General features: G+C 40.5%; 1 protein-coding gene across 4 annotated transcripts in view; it reads right to left on the bottom strand.

Moving 5' to 3' along the window:
- Nucleotides 1-22,577, bottom strand: part of ZNF451 (zinc finger protein 451) — a 1,506,235-nt gene that overhangs the window by 1,328,089 nt on the left and 155,569 nt on the right. For all 4 annotated transcript variants that reach the window (XM_044063345.1, XM_044063343.1, XM_044063344.1 and 1 more), the window contains exon 3: nucleotides 19,366-19,449. In XM_044063345.1, coding sequence (XP_043919280.1) covers nucleotides 19,366-19,449 — 84 coding nt within the window. The remainder of the gene's footprint in view (nucleotides 1-19,365; nucleotides 19,450-22,577) is intronic.

Here is a 22,577-nt window from a genome sequence, read left to right on the forward strand (position 1 = left end):
TGTTTTCAACAGTTAATGTGTTTGCAACACACACGTATGATCTGCAACATTAAAAAAATCTGTGAAATGCAACCACCAGTTATGGCTTTAAATATGGCAAATATAAATTTTCTTCAGAGCAGAGCAAATGGAAATTTGAGATCCAAAAATTCAACTTATTATGAATGTATAACTAGAAGAAGACAAAAATAGTGTGTGCGCTACATTACTGAATGTCAGCCAAAAAACAATGAGGAAAATAAATGTAAGAATGCATATTATAAAATGACTGTCCATTAATATTCAAAAACGAGCACGCTGATTGGCAAGCCCAAACAGCGTGCCCACTGTAAATCCAAGAATATACTAAAGGAAAAAGGTCTGACCGCCTGGACTTTTTCCCCATTAGTGCATCTTGTAATTTTTTTACTTTTCTTTCTTTTTTGCAGCAAAAAAGAAAATGGAAGACTTAAAACGAACGAGGGAGATGGCACAGAGAAAAGTAAATAAGAGGATAATCAGGTACATTCTGCAAAATTAAGGAAACTTACCCGATTAGCCTTTTATTTTGCCTGTCCTGGGCTCTCCCGAATTACCAAGTCTCCCAATTTCTTTTTTTTTTATTTTCAATTTAAAAAAAAAAAAGGGGGAAACTGAGATCTTCCTGTCTCTATTGCTACCTCTGCACAGCACTGATTTACTGCGTAAGAGTGAAAAAACAAGTCTCATACGCATGCACAGTATATCAGAAAAAGCCTCAGGATACCGGAAAAACTCAGAAGGGCAGCACAGAGGCATTATACAAAGACATTATTTAAGAAAAGAAAGTATTTTTTTTCTTAAATAATGCCATTGCATAATAGCAATAACTCATGGCTGGGTGTGGGCAATGCTGGATTTATCCACGGTTGGCTGTGTTTGCTAACGCGGGCTTCGCCCTCTTGACCAAACCACACCAACTGTGGGTAAATCCAGCATTACCCATACCCAGCCATGGGTTATTGCTTAAATAGAACCCATAGAAAAAGACTGACATTTAAATTCATGTCTTGTGCAAAGCCTTTCTTGAACTTAAAACATTTCTACAGAATCTGTACAGGAAATACGTTTCTATGATACAAAAAAACTTGAAAAGAATTTGCAAAGTGATCAACAGAAACATTAAAATCAGCTGCTGGTTGGGTACAAGAACTTTATCCTGCAATCCCTGGTTGGACTACTGCAATTTCCACTTATAAAGTGTGCAACCTGTGAAGCGAGTCACAACCAGTTTTCCTTGGTCATCCCTGAAAATGGACACCTGTGCCCAGTGGGCTTACCTGGTTAAGAAGGAAATCAAAACACTTCATACGGTGACATCCGAAAATAAACCAGATGCACGGACAAAAAAAATCAGAAAATTGGAAATAAATGTGGTAAACTAATGAGGTCAAATTTAATCTTGCCACAGCTGTACAACACAGTATTTAGTCTCAAAATAATTATGAAGCACTGCAATGCAAAATATGGAAAACCATGTCCTAGATTGTCACTGCTCCCTAACCCCACATGCAAAATGGGGTTGTGGATGGTTGGATGGATGCTGCCTGCACTGTGTTGTCAGATTCTGCTAGTAGCCTTTGTATATCTCACGTAAAAGTACAAAAATTAAAAACTACAATTTTTTTTCAAATTGCAGGATTTAAAGTTGACTTAACATTTTGTGTCATCGACTTCGTGAGAAATCAAGAATGGTGAAACGAAACACTGCGCGCGTGCACAAAACCAACAGCCAGAGAGACTTCTCAAACTGAGCAAAGCCACGAAAGAAGGACACCCTGCATGACTATGCAGACTTGTTTACAAGCTTGTGAAGTCTGCAAAAAGAATATCACATACAAATAAAATCTGACACTTTGCCAGTGATGCAAGTTTCCAGTAGTTTACCAGTAGTTCTTATGAATAAAGAACATAAACTAAACCAAACATGAAACTTGTGCGTCATTAAGAACAGCTACAAACAGAATAGGTGATTACAGTTACGAATGTGAAGAAAGAAAATCCACATTTACAGTGAACCTCAAGATCGAAACAGTGATTACAACAGCACATTTTCCATTGCTTACATCAAAAGAAATCCCTCAAGAATTCCAAATGCCAAGTTATTTTGACTAAACCTAAATGACATCAAGTTCCAAATTGCAAATATGTATTATATCATTATAAGACCCATTCATAAACTTCTACTGGGCATTTAATTAGCCTCCAACAGTACCCCAAAGTTGTTACATTACAGTAAACGTTAACCAATGATCAATAACTGCAAGAGGAGCCAAAGAAAGCATACGGCAAGGCATTGATACAACTGCTGAACAGATTACAACAACATGATGTCAAGCCGAATAAAAACAAATATGAAATGAGAACACAAAGTCTGAAATATATGGGGTCAGATTCTAAAATCGGCTAACTGATGCAAAAAGGTCTGAGACAGACAAGCAAGCATGACTGAGATATGCAGGAATGATGCAATAACTTATAAAGGCCCTATCTTACACGCCTCATAGTTTGCCTGCCTTACATGCCTCATACAGTTTGCCTGTTTTGCCATTAAGAAAGCTGTCGCACAGCAAGCTGTACCCTGGGAAAGCAACAATTTTTTTCTGAAGTACTTACGAAATTAGTTGCAGATGCACTAGCATTAAAATACTATTACGTGAATAAACAAGTTATCTTAAAGCTAAATCGAGCATATTACACTACAAAGATAAAACCTCATGCTTTAAAACTGAATTTGACAGTAATATATACATTATCTTGTTCGTACTGTATATCTTACATCTTCATTTCCTCTATACTGCTGTATTATAATAATGTACAACAAAGTATGTAATGAACTTTTCTTACATCTTTGCCACTGTACTTGGGTTGTGGCTGAAACAGTTAAGGACCAGCTCACTCGGCTGGTTACTAGAAGAAAAGAATTAAGCAAGTAACTACATACATAAATAAAAATTGTATTACATTCAGATACCAATCAAAACAATAAAAGAGCTGAGAATATAGAGATAAACTGAAAAGGCAATAGCATACTAATGTGAAAAATTCCATAACTAGATTTAAGCTTAAAATAAAGATTCAGAAGGAAACAAACCACTTATTTAGGAAAGTACTTCAAGACTGCATAGGATGTTACTTAATCGAATCAGCAGAGGTATGATCTGAAAGTGAACTTCAGACCAGGCAAAGAACTACATGCAACAGATACTCTACTTGTCAGAGATTCATAAAGAGCTGCTTAAAAAAAAAAAAAAAAAAACACCGGATATTCCTTAGGTTCATAAGTAGGTCCTAGGCTATCGGCCCTAGGGCCTATATAAGCCTAGCCAAAAAGGTACCCTGGCTTTCGCCACCCAAGAAAATTATTTTCCTGTGCCCCTGTCGAGCAGAGCCACAGAAGTGATCTCCGGGGTGAATTTCTATTTCCCATCCAATCAACATTTTTCTTGAAGAGTGCTAATGAGGAGCTTTGTTTGATATAGATAGGTAGTTTGTTCCAGAGTATGGGAAGTCTCTGGGACAGGAATCTATCCCTCCAGCATATTCTGTTTATTGTGGTGACAAGGTTTAGGTCCCTAGAGCGTGTAGCTCGGAGGGATTGGGATTTCTTTAAGTGCAGCATGTCCAACAGCTCTGGGTTTGACATAGCTCTGTACGTTAGGCAGAGATCACCTCTGAGTAGGCGATATGCAACGGAGTAAAGAAGGAGTTTTTTGAGACAGTATGCGTAAGGCATCTGTTTGAGGCCGGTAATCCTCTTTGTGATGCATTTCTGCAGCCTTTCCAGTTGTTGTAGATGTCTTGTGAGGTACATACCAAAAGGGGCGTTAAACTCTATAATGGGTCTAATGAGTGATGAGTAGAGGGGAACAATGACCTCTTTTTTACTGGATGAGAAAACTTTCATGATGGTGTGCCATGTAGAAGGATTTCCTGACTGATAATCACATCGCCACAGCAAAGGAGAGACTACTGTCCACCTGTGTCCCAAGGTCTGTATCACCCTTTCGGTGTTAAGTAGACTAACACACTTAAGTGGTAGTTCATGGGCATGGAATCTTTGCCAAAGGGGATGACAATGCACTTTCTGGCACCGAGTTTGAGGCCATGGCTTTGACACCAGGCATCTGACTCAGTGAGGCCCTTTTGTAGGATGTCCCACATCGTTAGGAGTTTTGATTATGGCTCCTAGTTTGCAGTCCTCTGCGAACTTCGTTAGCCAAAGACCTTTTGTGTTAGCCTGTACTTCAGAAAAGTAGATACCAAACAGGAGAGGACCCAGGACTGAACCCTGTGGTACTCCACTTGTCACTGGTCTAAAGTCTGGTTTGCAGTCTGCTACTTTCACAGTGTGGGTTCGGTCAGTGAGCCAGTTAGCAACCCATCTTGTGACATAGGGATTTACACCTAGTTTAGTGAGTTTATCTACAATGCCAAAGTGGGGGATGGTGTCAAAAGCTTTGGCGAGATCTAGCGAGTCTGTGTGAACCACCTAACCCTCGTCTACGGCTTTGGTGACTGCTTCAAAGTCGTCTATCAGGTTTAGGAGACATGATCTGCCTTTTACAAACCCAAATTGGGTGGGGTTCAGAGTTTGGAGATTACCAATGTCTTTGTTTATAAGTTCTGTGAAGATACATTTCATGGCCTTGCAGATCAGGCTTGTCAGGCTAATGGGGCAGCAGTTCCCGGGGTCCGTGGTGGCTCCCCCTTTGTGGAGTGGGATAACCGCCGCTGTGCGCAATTCAGTGGGCACAAAGCCTGAAATGAGGCTATGACTGAACATGGTACTTAGGTGGTGTGCCAGTTCATTCTGTAGTTCGTGTAGAATGCAGCCTGGGAGGTGGTGTGCCAGTTCATTCTGTAGTTCGTGTAGAATGCAGCCTGGGAGGTGGGGTGCCAGTTCGTTCTGTAGTTCATTTAGAACGCAGCCCGGGATGTTGTCAGGTCCCACAGATGCTGTGTTCTTGGCTTTGGAGTGTGTGGTTTTTACCTGTGCAGCCGTGATTACAGGAACTTTGCATTCTTCTGGTACAGACATAGACCCTTTAGAGGGTGAGAGGGGGGTAAAGTTAGTGAGAGGGGGGTAAAGTTAGCACTGAACCTATCTGCCAGGATGTTGGCAATATCATTTGGTTCTGTATATTTAGTGCCATTGTGTTGTACTTCAAAGCAGATCTGAGTGTTGCCACCGAGATTCTTGACATAGCTATAGAATGCTTTGTGGTTGTCTTTAGAATCCTTGGCGATTTTGTTTTCCTAACTAGCTTTGCAGGATTTTATGAGGGATCTCAGCTTCTTACCAAGGCTGACCAGGGAGTTCCTCCGATCATGGGATTTTACTCTCTTTTTCAACAGTTTCTTTCTTCTGTTGTGGAGTTGGTTTATGGCAGGGGACCACCAGATTGGCTTCCTTTTTTTTTTGGAGGTTAGCATCTTGTTTCTGTTAGGGATAGCACAATCCATGCACTCATGTAAGTTTATAAAGTGCATTTGTGTAGGATTCAGCAGTCGTCACTCTATTGTCTATCAGCATGGGTGTCGTGAAATTTGCCACTTCTGTCTTAAGGAGCGCAAAGTTGGCTTTGGAAATTTTTTTTTACAGTGGTTTCCCTAACGGGGTGGAGGCGGGATGTGGGATGTCTAGGGTGATTAGTGTATGGTCGGATATGACCAATGAGGAACTGACCTTTGGTGTGGAACACTGGTCGGCCATGTTGGTAATGACCAGGTCTAGGATATTGCTGCCCCTGGTGGGGGTGTGGATAAGTTGATCCAAGGCATTGGAATTTATGAATTCCAGAAAACGCTGGACAAAACAAGAGTTAGTACAGGAGTAGTTTTAGTCCAAACCAAAAATGAGCCAAGCACATGTACATTGGGTCAAACTATTTTAATATATTCATGTGCATTTGGTTTATATATTAAAATATACCATTTTTGGTTTGGACTTTGCCTTTTGGATTGGAGCCTTGCACTTGCCATCCGTGCAGGTTTTCTGGTTGTTCGGACAGGAGTAGTTTTCCCAGTTAATTTTGGGGTAGTTGAAATCACCCATTATTAATGTGTTGGGTTGTACCCTAATATTTTCCAGTGCATCAAGAAATGAGAAGTGGGAATCCTGGGGCATGGTGGGGGACCTGTAGCAAGCCACAATTTAGATTGTGGTCTTGCCCAGAGTTTGTTGCACTTGAATAATCTCGGATGCATTATGCTGGAGGTGTGGATATACTTAATGAATATGGACACGCCTCTGGCCTTTAGTGTTTCGGTCCAGGTTCGGTGGCCGAAAGGTGTGGTATGAATTATAGCCTGGTAGTGCAGGGGTGTTCTCTGGAGCCTTTAACCAGCTACCAAAAATAGAAGAAAAAAGTAAAATAATTTCAGAGATGACACGGTCTTAGAATGGCAAGTACTGTAAGAATTACAGTAGTGAGAATGTTGGTCAAATTATAAACACACACACACTAAAGAAAATGCCTTCTGCTTAGGCACTGTTAAAATCAAAAGTATGAAAGGAAAATATTAATTCACATTTGGTATTCAAAGCCAAGACCTCCAGCATCACATGATGACATCAATGAAATAATGGTCTGAGTAGAAAGTGATAAGGAAAGATTTCAGTCGGATTTTGTTTATTTTTTTTCAGATAAGACAGATGCCCAGGGATAAATGATCAGAGCTGGGAAAAAGAAAAGAAACTGATGCCAATTAACAGAAAGACAAATGCTTGTCAGAACACTTGACCCGCACATGGGTAGCAAAGTACAAAAAATAGCAAGAAAAAAAAATGAGTTGATCAGGAACAAACTCAGAGCAACACAAACTCAACTTACATTTAAAATTTTTCATAATATTTCAAATGCTGAATGTGTTGATTCTTATGTATTTAAGAAACTCAGTACCTTCAGTCCAGGACTCCATTCTACATTAAATATTTTTGTGGATTTCTGTGAAAGAGCTTTTAAAAGATTTTTTCAGCCAAATCCAAATAAAAGTTTTATATTTCTTCTGTTGAGTCAAACATCTTACAAGAGCTTACAGACAACATAGTTGCTTTATAAAAATCAAATAAAAAGCAATGGTTTGATTATTAATTCACAATCAAATGACACAGAAATTATTAATTTCTTGAGGTTTATCAATTAGTACATCAACATTTTATTAATGAATATTATTAAAAGGTGTATACTGTTTTATTAGACTTGTCACATCAGGATGAAATTAACGTTATATGCATTTTTAACAGTAAAAACATCCCAAATTTGGGTACACGATATTCTGAAAATACATAAAAATAAATGTAATCCTCCATTTATGCCCACTGCAGCAGCTAAGTGATGTAAAACGGAAGACATCCATTTATCTTGATTTTTTATTGAAACCCTTACTTTAGAGAAGCAAGTCCTATATTCAGGACTCTTGGCATATATTCAGGTTATTAAAGAATGATTCCTTTTCTGGGCTGGAAACCTGTATGTGTGTAACTGATATTCAATCTCTTTACAGCTGTCTTTCACAATTTGCAAGCAAAGATTTTGATAGAGATTATTTAAATTGTTGTTCCAGATTATCAGTTTATTAATGCAATCTGCTTGTAACGTGAATTGATGTTAATTTGTTTTTGTTGGGGAATTATTGCATCAGTTCAAAGGAGTGGCAATGAGATACTAGGACAGCCCCTCGTTATTTGTAAATGCAGTAACAGGTCAATGAGTGCATCAATATTGGTTTATTCATTCATCATCCAAATGTCTCTCCTTCTATAAAACATTTATCGATGATTTGTTTTTATATACTCTTAACCCGTACAGTTTTCCATCAATTAATGGAAGGAGTCAACAGCACCATTTTTTTCAAAGTTCACCATTAGTTGCTTAGAAAATGAAGATGAATTTTTAGATTTGAAACTAAACACAGATATAGGTAACAGAACTTTTCATAGGAAATTGTATCGAAAAAAAAGATATAAAGTGAGTCAATAGCCTAAACACACAAAGCTGAACATTGTCACAGGCAAATTTATTAGGGCTTCTCAATCATTTCCAGTGATGAAGACTTTGCGGTACATTGGTTATTCTTAGTAGAACTTTTTAAAGATAGTGAATATCCTCCCAATGAGCTTTATAGCCTCCCAATGAGCTTTATATCCTCCTAATGAGCGTTATATCCTTCCTAATGAGCGTTATAAAATTTTCTAATGAACTTTATAAAATTTATAATAAAGTTAAGTCTAAAAGACATGTTTATTGTCAACCAATTGTGATGACTAGGATGCTGCAAAACAATAAAACAAAGTGGCAACACTCCCAATTTTTCTACAGCGTTCATGCTTCGCAGGTAGTGCACATAAGGGTGTTACTTTGAGAAAATGGAAAATAGTTGTGGTAACACTGAACTATATAAAATTTTGAGGTCTAAACCTCACAGTCAAGAGGAAATTACAACTTGAAAAGAGCAGATAAGTGAATTATCCACCTTACACTAACAAGGCTGGCATAAAATAAGGCACTTTTCCTTGCACTCTGGGTAACCAATGCAGATATATTAATATAGACAAAACCTTATTATATTCAGTGATAAGGTTGGATAGGACTGTAAAAGTTATGGCATAGTGTGCACTGTTTTATGTTCTAGCTGTCCCAGCATTTATGTAGGTGAATCTATAAGGAGGGCGAAGAAGCACATATATGAACATAATTTAGCTATGAGAAGTAAGGTTAAGAATAATGCCCTTTATGGTTCATTTTAAAACAATTCATATTTAAGGCAGCAGATCAAATCCCTTTGGATGTATGTTGGGGACTCCAATAACGGACTAGAAGTTGAAGAACTGCAATGTCAGCTCTTTCAGCTGATGACCTAACTAAATTACACTATTAATATCAAATGTATTTGAAGCAGGAAAGGTATACAGAACATTTAATCTTTGAACTTTGATTATTTTTATTTAATTGTTTGGTTTAAAAATATATGCAGTTGTTAATACATTATTCATAGTTGATATATGTACCATTACTGTTAATTTATGTAAATACACTTGTCATGTACAGGGTTTTTGACGGAGTACCTTTAAGAGATTCTGTTCAGCTTTTAAGTAATTTGTATCACGTGTTTTTAAAGCTTGTTCTTCAGCCCTACTACTATTCAAATCACATGATGTTCCTATTTTATTGTGGAAATAAAGCACTACACTTATTAAATTCATTTTTTTTTTTTTTTTTTTTTTTTACTACACAGCAAAGTTGTACCAGATGTAAAAATCTAAAGGTAAAATGCTAGCATATCCAGCACAAATTATGGAGTACAGTAGGTAAAAACTTGACCCAGTTCAGAAAGGCCACAACTTGCATAGGAATAGACTATTCTCGCTGGCCCTTGAAAATCCAGGGGACGAGCATGTAATTCTCATGCCGGACTGTACCCATATCTGCAGCAAGTCTCCAAGGTTAGCTTCTGGCATGTTAATAAACAATGTACACAAGGGAAGTCAGCACGCCAGATCCATAACTTCGGGATAAAGATTGGCTCTAATGGCTGGGTTGGTCAGGCTCGGGCGTGAAGAAGGGCTGGGCACTCGCCATGGCTGGACAAGGCGTCAACCCCTCGCTGCACTACCCCCTCCCCGGGTTGCAGTGATGGTGACTCTGGAAGCGCTGGCCCCTTCCTGTGATCATCCCCGGCTGTGGCAGGCACCGGTCCCAACCAGCTTCCCGCACTGTCCTGCAGCTAAGCAGCTGACTTATAACTGGTGCAGATGGGGAGGGATCTGGCTGTTAAATTAAAACAGAGCATCGTGAAGGCCCGAGATGGGTTTTGAAGCAATGTGATTTCTGCCCAGTGCTCTGAACGTCAAAGTGAAGAAATTCAATGAAGCGCAGCTAAATGGCAGGGGTGACTATGACTCTCTTAAGGCAGCCAAATACCTCATCATCCAATTAGTGACGCCCATGAATGGATGAACAAGATTCTCACTGTCCCTACCTACTATCTAGCGAAACCACAGCCAAGGGAATGGACTTGCAGAATCAGTGGGGAAAGAAGACCCTGATGAGCTTGACTCTAGTCTAGCACTGTGAAAAGACATGAGAGGTGTAGAATAAGTGGGAGGCCTTTGCCACCACTGAAATACCATTACTGTTTTCATTTTTTCACTTACCTAGTGAGGCAGGGGGGTGATCCCCACAGGGGCACTCACTTCTGGCTGCAAGCACCAGGGTTGTCCAGGTGCGACCTGCTCTGGGGACAGAGTAAGGTGGGGAGTTTGACTGGGGTGGTACACCTGTCAAAGAGCAATGCAAGTGTCCTAAGGCGAGCTAGAGGAGGACAGAAACCTCCTGTGGAGCAAAAGGCCAAAAGTTTGCTTGATCTCGATTTTCAGTGTGAATACAGACCACGAAAGCCTACCAGACAGATGCAACAAAATGTAAGCTTGATTACTGCATTACAGTCTACATTCAAGAAAAAGAATACTCAATATCATACATTAGTAAAATACCCAGCAATCATCCACAATACAAAAATATGTGGAGGAATGAGAATTCAGACAAATAACACTGGCTCATTTGATTGCAAGAGCAAGTAGACGGAGATATCCTAATAGTTGTAAATCTCATCAGACAGACACTAGAAGAGCTACAAGGATTTTCATCTTATTATTCAGCAGTGGCAGAATATGCCTCTGCAAAAACTCAGTCTCTCACCAGTTTAAGCGTTAATGGGCAGAAAGGTGAAAAGTGAAATTATCTCTTTCAATCACACTACTGATGCCTAAATGTTAAAAAAAAGTAAAGAAAAGGCAGAAAAAAAGGAGGAAGAGAAGGGACAAAAATAGTACTAGATGTCACACTGCAAGCCCGGCTGTCTGAAATTTTGTATATAATCATGTCATCTGTGAATATTAATATGATTCATGTGTTTGTCTTACAAATGTAAGAGAACTGTATGTTATGTGTATATTAAACTACTGGTGCATAAGTGTGTGCTAAACTGTACGTTATGTACTGAGCTTCAAGAATGTAATCACAGTGTACCCTACCGGAAAAGAACAGAAATGTATATAAACTATATACCTGTGCAAATGTACGTTTTAATTGTAGATGCTGGAACACACAGAGTTAACTTGCAAACCCTCAAGAAAATAAGTTGAAAGTGTTTTATGACCTGCTATAAAAGTTAGTTAATGCAGCATGGAGACAAGCTATCTAAAGCTAGAAGTTTTTTTCTATTGTCTGAGGAAAGTAATTGCTGTTTAAAATTTTAAGTGTTTTTATTGCTCTATGACTTTCTAGCATCTGCACTCTTCTGAGATATGTACTTCAACACACAGGGGTGTTAAAAATTCTGCTAGTATCCATTAGCCTGGGAAGTGAAAGGCAGGTGACAAGAGTGATATCATCCAAAGCAGACCCAGCAATAATGTTTGATAGTAATTTAAGAAACTCCCGCAGAGACAGATTTGGCATTTTGTATTTTGTTTTTGACCTGGAAAAAAATCAATCTTCTGCACTTTTGCCTTGTTAATAGTAAGCAACTAGGATACAGTAATTTTTAGATATATATATATATATATAGGAATATAGTAAAGATTTGTTTACGTGTTTTCTGCATTTATGTGAGACTGTCCTGCAAAGATGTTTTAAAACATTTCCTGTGAGTCTGAACTCTGTAGTTACTGTGTTGAGTTACTGAATAGTCTTTTTCTTTTAATATTTATTATTAAATATATTTAAACCCATCTTTGTGGCTATTTTTGTGAGCCGTATTTAAGGTCTTAAGAGTACTTGCATATGTATTTGGTGACACTGTACAGGTCACACCTAAATAGCCTTGGTCAGACTACCATTTGGATAATAGTAACATTACACAGCAGGATTGGGCACTCTTTGTAAGGGGCCTTAAGTAGCCGATAAACAGGAGTTGGTGGCAATAACTACCTTATAGTCTGGACAGAAGGGGGGCATACCTAGTAAACCTGTGTCAGCCTTCCCCAGGAGTGTCTGTTTGTGTATCAATCAAATCTCAAAGGGTGTGTGGTCAGCTACTTGGGCAGGGACAAATCACTGGTTGGACAGAGAGAGTGCTGGAGGTCTTGGCTTGACCCTGTAGCTGATATCTTAACCCTATACCTGTGTCAGTGGGGAGTCTTATTAGGGATCTGGAGAAAGAGGGAGAAACCAGCCCCAGACCGACTGTGATCTCTATGTGCTCTTAAGGGAAACTGTACTTTACTGTGTATACTTGGCATCCTCCCATTATGTACCATTTCTCACTGTTGCCAGTGGTGGGGATTGAGGCTCCTTGATTACTGGGCCAGTGCAGGAGCATCACACACTAGGGTAGAAACTGCAGAACATCAATTTATAAATTGGAGGCAGTGTGTGAATTCAAAGATCAAATGAAAGTTTACATCCTGAAGCTGTAGTAGTAAGCTAAAGAGAAACAAAGGTCCTACATGTTGTGCATAAGAAAATTGGAAAGCTGCACAGAAAGAAGTGTAGATACCCGGTCACAGTACCAAGAAGATGCATCAGAACTAGAGCAGTCTAGGATTACAGAGGACTGCTGTACTTTTGTCTCCAAATGAAGCTTCAGCAGATGCAGAACTGTACTAAAAGACAGATCCATAGTCCCTCACAAACAGCTCTGTCAGCTATTCTAAACAGAAAAGATCATTACAGAAACCACACAGGCATGTAGACTCACAGCAAAGTAGGATTCCAAGGAATTAAAAGCTACACTTATTTAAAACATCTTTAAATGTCTTCAAAAGTTTTAATTATTTTGATGTAAAAAGCGCATGAGGAGGTCAATTTAAAATTCATTCTAAATTAAAACAATGTAATGTAAGGCTTGCTACTTTACGGAGATTTAAGTAAATAGAGGATGATGGCTACAAGGTATACAGATTAAATGTTAACAAGCTAGCTACACTGATTTAACATGGCTGAAATTCTGGAAGCTGTGGTTTTGCAGGATTACCATGCACTTCCAAATGGCTCGCTACTGAAAGATTTGTACATGTAATGCCGAATACAGACACAACAACAATGCTGGAGAAGAGTGAATATCAAAAATCACACTTCTGTTGCACAGCAGCAAGACCCCCACATCTCCTGAACTTACTACCTCAGAGCTTGCCATACCTTGGAGAAAAGGGAATATTCCACAACATGGACATCTCGGACTCAATATATGAAAGTCTATTTTTTCAGCCAGTCTCAAAATTTTGGGACTCGCTAAAGCGGTTCCCAATATTTCAAGCAGTTACCCTTACAGACACTAAAGTTAATGCCACTGCAGGTCTTGGGTTGCAATCTGAAGGCCACATAAATGCTTAGAAGGTGTACAAGACATCAAGCACAAAACTTCACCAACAATAGCAAAGACTGTGATCCAAACTGTGTGACTGATGAAAAAAGTACAGTTTTGTACCTACCATAAATGTAGATGTTAGAGGATCTACATTGCTACAGTCATAACCTGTGGGTAGTCCGCTGTCCTCGATCGGCCCGAATACCAAAGAGCTGGGCTGGCGTCGGTCATTGTCGCCTAGAGCTGACGTCAGTACGTCGTAGTACTTAAGCGCATGACCGACGTCATATCCTCAGTCTTTCTTGCCCCAGATGTCAGAAGGCCTAAGAATGAAAGAAGGCCAGAGCCAAAAAAGTAAAGGCCCAACAACTACCAGTGTGCAAATAGAGACAATCCTAAAATAAAAAAACACAGCCACCCCTAACTATAGAGGGGAAGGAGGGAGGGATAATTGGACTGCAGCAATGTAGATCCTCGAACATCTACATTTATGGTAGGTACAAAACTGTACTATGTTCTTCGTCTCACATTGCTGCAGTCATAACCTGTGGGAAGAATCCCAAAGCAAAGGAAAAGGGAGGCTGGCAAACTAAATAGCATTAGGAGCTGCTAACATGCCCTGTAAAACTGCAGTGGCAAACCCAGCCCTGGACTTGGAATAAAGAGGGAGATGGTAATGCTTAGTAAAAGTGTGTACTGAACTCCAAGTAGCTGCCTCCAAAATATCCTTAGTAGCTACACCCCTCAAAAAAGCAGTAGATGTGGCAGTAGCCCTAGTAGAATGAGGTCTGATCCCAGCAGGAACATCCTTCCCATGATGAGAATAACAAAAGGCAATACCTTGACCAATCCACTTTGAAATAGTCTGCTTTGAAACAGCTTTCCCTTGTGAACCCAAAGCAAAAGAAACAAATAACTGTTGAGTCCGTCTGAACTTCTTAGTTCTGCTCAAATAGTAACGTAACTGCCTGTGGATATCCAAAGAATGCAAGACTTTTTCCCCCTTATTTTGGGGATCAGCATAAAAAGTAGGCAAATGAATAGACTGGTTTAAGGCCACATTAGAAATCACTTTAGGCATAAAAGTAGGGTTAGCTCGCAAAGAAACTCTATCCTTATGAAATATCAGAAAGGGTTCAACTGCCATGAGTGCCTGCAATTCAGATACCCTTCTAGCAGAAGTAATGGCCAACAAAAAAGCAGTCTTCCAAGACAAAAACTTCAACCCAGACGTAGCTGCAGGTTCAAAAGGAGGTAAAGTAAGTTTCTCCAACACAAAATTGAGATCCCAGGAAGGAGTAGGAGCTCTACGTGGGGGTCTTATATTCTTTGCCCCTCTAAGAAATTGTTTGAACAAAGGATGAGAAAATAACGGAGGGTCACAATCATAGTGAGCAGAAATGGCTGCAGCATGAACCTTCACAGAAGAAAATGACAAACCCTTGTCCAGTAATTCAGTAAGGTACTGTAGTGCAAAACTCAAATTCGGTACTGAAACATCAAAGCCCTTTGCTGTGCTCCAAAGAAAAAATCTCCTCCATTTATCAGCATAAACTTTTCGAGTACTAGGCCGCCTGGCTTCCAAAATGACATCTAAAACCTGTTGAGGAAGCTGAGACCCCACCGGCTCCATTACAGAATACGCCAGGCTATCAGATGCAGGGACTGCACCCGAACATTGAGAAAATGATTGACTGGGATAACAAATGAGGAACCTGTGGAAGAAGCCAAGGAGGCTCCTGGATTAAACGCCTCAGCAGAGGATACCAATGCTGACGTGGCCAATCTGGTGCTATTAGAATCATGCAAGGCTTGTCCCGCCTGACTTTCAAGAGTACCTTGGGAAGAAGAGGCAGAGGAGGAAAACGTGAAGGTTGTTCCAACTGAAGGATAAAGCATCCACTTTCCAAGCATCTGGGTGGAACATCTTTGTGCAAAATTTTGGTAGTTGAAAATTCAGTGGAGAAGCGAACAGATCTATGTCTGGAGTTCCCCAAGCCACAGTCAATTGTTTGAAAACCTGAGGATCCAGTTTCCACTCGTGGGGATCCACAATTTGCCTGCTCAATACATCTGCTAAGGAGTTCTGTGCTCCTGGCAGAAACCGTGCTTGAACATTGATTTGCAAACTCAGAGCAGTCTCCCACAAAATCATTGCTTGTCTGCAAAGGGGGTAGGAATGGGTTCCCCCCTGCTTGTTGATGTACCACATGACTGTTGTGTTGTCTGTTTGAATCAACACCTGTCCCGGCTGAAGTAGGTCCTTGAAGGCCATCAAAGCAAATTGGACTGCTAACATCTCCTTCATGTTGATATGCAAATGTAGTAGTTTGGGAGGCCACGTCTTGTATCCATTTCCCATTGAAGTGTGCTCCCCAAGCCAAGTCCGAGGCATCCGTCGTTAGGATCTGACTCGCCTCTGGTCGGGTCACAGAGAGTCCCTTGTTTAGTTGACATTCCTGAGCCCACCACAAGAATTCCTTCTGGATGCAAGGTATAATCCGAATGACAGTGTCCAAACCGTGGCAGTGTTGAGTCCACACACTTTTGAGATACCATTGTAGCTTCCTCATATGCAGTTTGGCATTGGGAAGAACTAGAATGCAAGATGCCATGAACCCCAAGGCTTGAAGGACTGTCCTTGCAGTCAGCCTGGACATTACTGATAACTGCTGGAAGTATAGATGAAGAGTTCTTTGTTTGTCCGGGGTCAGAAATGCCATCTGAGAAGCTGTATTCAGTCTCACACCCAGAAAGCACATGTCCTGAGAGGGTACTAGACTGGACTTTATTTCGTTCACAGAATACCCTAGGCACCTTAAAACTGCCATTACATACTGGAGATGTTGTAGTAACTTGTCTTTGTTTTGAGCAAGAATCAGGCAATCGTCCAAATAAGGATAAATTTGTATTCCTCTCGGTCTGAAAAAGGCAATCACAGGAGCCAGAACTTTTGTGAATACTCTGGGCGCAGTAGATAAACCAAAGGGCAATGCAGAGAACTGATAGCGAGAAGTACCAGCCCGAAATCTCAGGAATCTCCTGCAGCTGGGCCTGATAGGGATGTGAAGATAGGCCTCTTTGAGATCCAGGGTTACCATCCAGTGATCCTTGCCCAGCAGAGGCAGAAGTTGTTGTAATGTTAACATCTTGAACTTTGGAATGTCTAGGTAGGTATTGAGAATGGACAAATCCAGAATTGGCCTCCAAGTGCTTCCTTTCTTTGGCACTAGGAATAGACGGGAATAAAAACCTAGGCCTACTTCTGACTGAGGGACCACCTGAATTGCCCCCATCTGTAAAAGTAAAGAAATTTGCTCCTGAGCCTCCATCCTTTGCTGAGGAGGCACATCCGGCATGCCTTTGAAAGGAGGAAGAGTGTGAAAATAAAACTTGTACCCGTGATTTATTATATCCAACACCCATTTGTCCTGGGTGACAAAATGCCAATTTTGTTGGAAAAGTCCCAACTTTCCTCCTAGAGGAGCTGCCAGTAGAGAAGGGTCTGGCAGCAGAAGATACAGGTCATTGGGTCTGTTTACGAAAAGGCTGACCCCTGCCCTCACCAGGAGACTGTGCAGGAGAAGTCCAAGTCCTAGGTCTGAAAGAACCCTGAGCGTGAGCTCTGCCTCTACCATGCCTAGACCTGCCCTTAGACTGATTATCCGAAGAAGGAAAAGACCATCCTCTAGCAGGCCAATTCCTACTAAAGTTAGGGGGCTGCACCTGCAGAAAATCTTTGACCGTCTGCATAGACTTAGCCTTATCTTCCATCTTTTTCAAAACCAATTCCACAGAAGGACCAAAAAGTACTTCAGATTGAAGAGGAGCATCCAAAATCCGAGCCTTAACATGCTCGGACAAATTTTGATCCTTAAGCCAGACATGTCTACGAATAACTGAACCTGTAGCAGCCACCCTGGATGCAGCCTGAAGAGCATCGAAACCACACTGCAAAGAATGCTTGCCCACTTGATCTGATGCATGAACCAACTCCTGGAGCTCCTTACACTCTATACCCTCAGATAAAGCATCCACCTTAGATTTCAATTGACCTAACAAAAAATTCTGATACTTCAGCATATGAAATTGGCAATTCAAAGCCCTCATAGCTAACGTAGAGGAGGTGTACACTTTTTTCCCCCATCTATCTAAAGCTCTAGAATCTTCATCCAAAGGAACTGGATTCTTAGCCACAGAAGCCCTAATACCCTTCGGACCTTGAGTAATGGTTTCCGGATCAGCTCTAGGGCTCTTGTACAAATACTTATGAGCTTCAGGAACTCTATAATATCTGTCCGGCTTAACAGGGGCAGGAGGTAAAGAATCAGGATTAAGGGAAGATTCAGAAAAAACATCCTGAACAACCTCTAAGATGGGAGGAATAGCCAAGGGCCTATGCTGAGGCAGAAACAAAAATTCCCTGAGCAGTTTCCGAGAATCCGAAAAATCCTGACCTTCCCACTTGAAATGCTCCCTCATGGAATGTAAAGTTTCAGAAAAAGAAAAATCCTCTGGAGGAGAAGCAGAAGGACAGGAGTCCTCTGCATCCGAATCCAAATAAGAAGGGAATTCCTGAATTTCTTCAGCTGAGGAATCAGAGTAGTCAGAGGAATGATCCATCCCCTCTAAATCTGCCTCCACCCTAGGCCTGTTCTCTGGGGGGGGTATAGAACCCCTGATCAAAGTAATCAAGTCCTCAGCCATTTTTAACATATGCTTCTTAGGAACAGGGGCTGGAGAGCTAGAACTATGACCAGGGCCGACATAACCAGGTTTGGCCTTAGCATGGCCTTTAGCCACTGAAGTAGAAGGCCTAATAACCTTCTGTAAAGATGGAACCACAGACACCTGAGAAGCACCTTCAGCCGGGCCTAACTCCTGAGAGGTTAACTCCTGTAAAAGTAAAGGTTCCCCATGGAATTCAGCCAAATCCCCGGCCGGATCCACAGGTTCAACCGGAGGCTCCGTAACGGACGACTCATCCGGTTTAGACTTCAAAGATTTATCTTTACGCTTTTTAGCGGTAGCGGGCGTCGGAGGATCCGACGGCATGTTATAATTACACCTTTTCCCAAAAACAAGCCTGGCACAGTCTAATCTCCGTTTAATAGTGCGCTTGTTAAATCTAGCACAAAAGCGACACCCGACCACGTCGTGCTCAGGCCCTAAGCAAGGAATACACAAAGAATGAAAATCCTTATGAGGTATCGGTTTCCCACAAGAAATGCAATTATTAACTTTTTCTGGCATCCGGATAACTGAGGCAAGAAAAGACAAAGATTTCCCCAACGGGGTACTTAGCCCAACTTGGTCTTCGGTCTGAAACTCGATAAATGAAAATTTCAGAATGCCGAACGGCACTTGCAAACGCTGCTTCTGCTTCGGACCACACGGCAAGAAAGACTGAGGATATGACGTCGGTCATGCCTAAGTACTACGACGTACTGACGTCAGCTCTAGGCGACAATGACCGACGCCAGCCCAGCTCTTTGGTATTCGGGCCGATCGAGGACAGCGGACTACCCACAGGTTATGACTGCAGCAATGTGAGACGAAGAACATCAGTCAATTTTTTGAGAGAAGTACATTTGTTTATCTGGCAAATGATAACCACAGTGTGTATTAACATGCACGCATAGATCAAGGACAAGAGATTTTAAAAAACTGCCACATTTTGATCGGTGAAAAGATAAACTCAACCAAAGATGGTCCTGGATGTCATATTAGCATGTGGTAGAAATACATTTGGTACCATTCTGCCTAGAAAATAAACTAATAGTTTGTTCTTAATCAAACTAATATATAAACCTAACTTCTGCCCTCAAGATGAACCAGGAATATATCAATGCAAGCTTAACAGTCTGCAGATACAAAGTACATCTGAAAATACGTGCTAACAATTTCAGTCCCAACCTGTGCAAGTCTTCAGCTTATTAGGTAAGCATAATCCAGAAGATAGTACCAGAGAAAGTGGAAATCCAAGTAACATTCAAACATTCAGGAATGAAAGGTCTTCAACTCGATACTCACCATGACTTGACGGGAAGCATTAGATTCATTATCTTCATCGCTCAGGAGATCAACAAACTCCGTAACAGGCCTTGAAGTGCCCTCCTGTCAGAAAAAGCAAAATAAACATGGCGTTAACCAGCATAACAAACAGTACATTGCCATCTGATCACATCATTTTTGAGGAGTCAGGATGATCCTTCATTTACAATTAAAACAAAAAAAAAAGACTGGACCATCTCTTCATGCCATCTGGCCTTGGCTTCAACCTCACTTAACCTAGATGCAAATGTAACGGACACCCATCACTGAGCTACAACTCCCAAACAAGTTCAAAACTTGCCTGTGCTTTATAACAGTAAGCAACGTGAAAAGAAGTCCATTACTCAGGGAAACAGAAATCCATACTCAACTCCAACTAACTTTCAGTCTCTACGCAATAACAGCAACCAGCATTGATGTACTGGTGAAGTAAACCTTGCCTATGAAGACAAAGGACTAGCACAAAACATTAAAGTATCTCAACAGCAAGAATAAGTAAAAACAAAAATGAAAACTCCAGCAAAGCTAGAACTTCCACTGAGTGACCTCCCAAACCTCTTGTATCAGAGGCACATGGGATATATGCAAATGAACCTTATGAACCTCAGGTGTTTCAGCTCATTGGCAATTCTGAACGCCCATGACTTGTTTCGTTTAATGTACAATTTCAGGCCCATAAAGCCAAAACCCACTAGCTGTGGATATGAATATTCCGGCCTTATGACCTTAACCATTGTTTTAGTTCATTGTTTGGGATATTTTTGCAATGACCCTAATGATAAAAAGTGAAAAGTGAAAGGTACATACCCCTGAAGCTAAACAACAGTGCTCTGATTTAACTGAGCGATAGGGCAAAGTAGGCTGATGGGAGGGGAAAAGAAAAGAGAAATAGGGTTCCTCAAATCTAGTCAGACTTCAGCAGGTCCAAGGTCCTCAAGAGAAGAGGGTAGATTAAGGATAGGCTACCCCCACTCCAACCCAGGATACCTCAAATTAGAATGACAAGATGATGCGCAGGAAAATAGTACTGCAACAATGATTTTCTTAAATATCTGTAACTGTGTCAAATTCTTATACTACTGCACTATGTTCTTTGTTTACATCACTGCTGCACTAATCTTGATTACTGCGGCGATTGTCATAACTCATGATGATGAAGTGGCCAGAGAAGAAGGGCTGGGTTGCAGTATACTTTGCAAAATGGTTGTAGCAAATCTAGCTGAAACCCAGGAAGAGAGGTCCCTTATAACCAGCCTTGAAGGCTCGCCCCTTGCAACACTAATTATTGAAGCTATGTGACTGGCTCTCCTTGATAGTAACTGCATAAAAGCAGTCTTGTGAGTATGTTTTTTAGGATCTGATGAAGCACATTTGTGAAAGCGCTTATCCAGTTTTTGTGAAATAAACCTGTGTTTTTATATGAATTGGAACTGCTGGTATACTTCTCTATCTTTTCGCTGTGGTCCAACTTTTAGTCGTTGGTGATATTCGTTTTTTTTTTTACACTTTTGTGTACTTTGTTGATATTACCACGACACATGGCAGAAAGTAATACTGAATTGGATTATCGAGCCTTGGATATGCAACCTCAACGAGGACATTTTGAATGGTTAATGTGGAAGCTAATCCACTTTTGAGACTGACTGAATACCAGTGTATGAGGTTCCTGATATGAGTACCTTTTCTGCCTTGTTAAAAGACTTTGAAAATACATTGCATAGACTCATGAGAGTTCAGTGGCAAAGCTTACATTTTGAAGTGTGTCTACATTATAGAGTAGTACCTAGAGGGCTTTGGGTACTATGTATGCCTACCTATGATGACACTTTTCCAGAGCTGTTGTCAAAATGGCAAAAACTAAATCTAGAACTCAGCTTTAATTACATCTGCCTCATGAATAAATTATTTGCCCCTTTGGAAAGAGAGCTGCTAGAGGAAGCCGTAAAACAGGAGGAACTGCTTTCTAAGTTTAAAGGTGAGCAGTATGCTGATAAAATAGAAACGGCATTTCTTAATATAGTAGCTTATGATGATAGTCTCTGTTTTATTAAAAAGAAAAAAACTTGAGAGGGATCTGAGTGACTTTAAGAAAGGGCATATATTTATATGGCCATGTACTGCCTTTAAAGCTTCCACTACTGAAGCTACCATGGATTCTACTACAATCTCTAATGCAACTAAAACTGTAAATGTAGAAAGTACCCCTTTAAATCGTGGTACTTCAGAAGATTCTATTATACCACCTCCCTCATCTGAAGCCAGCAGACTGATCAACAGACAGATGTCCCATAACCTGCAAGAATCTTTCAATGTGGGAGGAACCCAACCGAAAATTAGCGGAAAAGAAGCTTTTATCATAACGGTTCCACTTTTTCAAGTGCCTATGATGCTTCCATTCACACAGAAACCAGCTTGCTTGCCCAGTTGTGGCCGGAAACGACTATGACAGTTACTGGATCAGTCGGGCACAGATTCCTGGCTGAAACAGAAGAAACGATAGTTGTAAATATTTCTTCTGTGTTGCTTACAGACTCTCAGCATACTGAATAAAGGCCTCTCATTTGTGCTTGCTAAATCTTCGCAGGCAAGTGCTGCACTTTTAGATCTAAGAAAATGAGAGGCAAGTGATGCTTAAAACCATGTTTAAAAGAAGGGGAACAAAGTGTACTTAATCCACAACAATTTAGAAATCTGTATTCGCCCCGCTGATAAAGGCGGGGGAACAGTAGTGATGGACGCTCAGCAATATTTAGACTATGTTTGAGTTGTTAGGTGATTTAGATACCTATTCACCGTTAACTAAATTAGGTGTTGATAAACATATATCTGAAGTGCATGCTTCTTTGTATGATCTTTTATTAATGAATATGCTGTGTAAAGATTTATATGAATATATGCTAGTTGAGAAACCTTTGACTCCATCCTTTCATGGGCTCCTTAAGGTTAACAAAAATAGGGAGAACCCACCAATGAGACCTATAGTGGCAGATAAAGCATGGGTTACAGAACCCTTATCTATTTTTGTTGAACAGCTTAAGATGTTTTTGTGTAAAGCACCAGCAGTTCTTAGAGACGCACAGGATTTCCTATATGCGTTAGGAGAATGTACTAAGGGTATTCACTTTAAAAGTGGGAATTTCATACTAGCTACACTTGATATTTGTACTTTGTTTACTATAATACCCAATGAC

The sequence above is a fragment of the Protopterus annectens genome, chromosome 2.part1, assembly GCF_019279795.1.
Source record: "Protopterus annectens isolate FY-2018-M chromosome 2.part1, PAN1.0, whole genome shotgun sequence".
Classification (NCBI taxonomy): Eukaryota; Metazoa; Chordata; order Ceratodontiformes; family Protopteridae; genus Protopterus; species Protopterus annectens.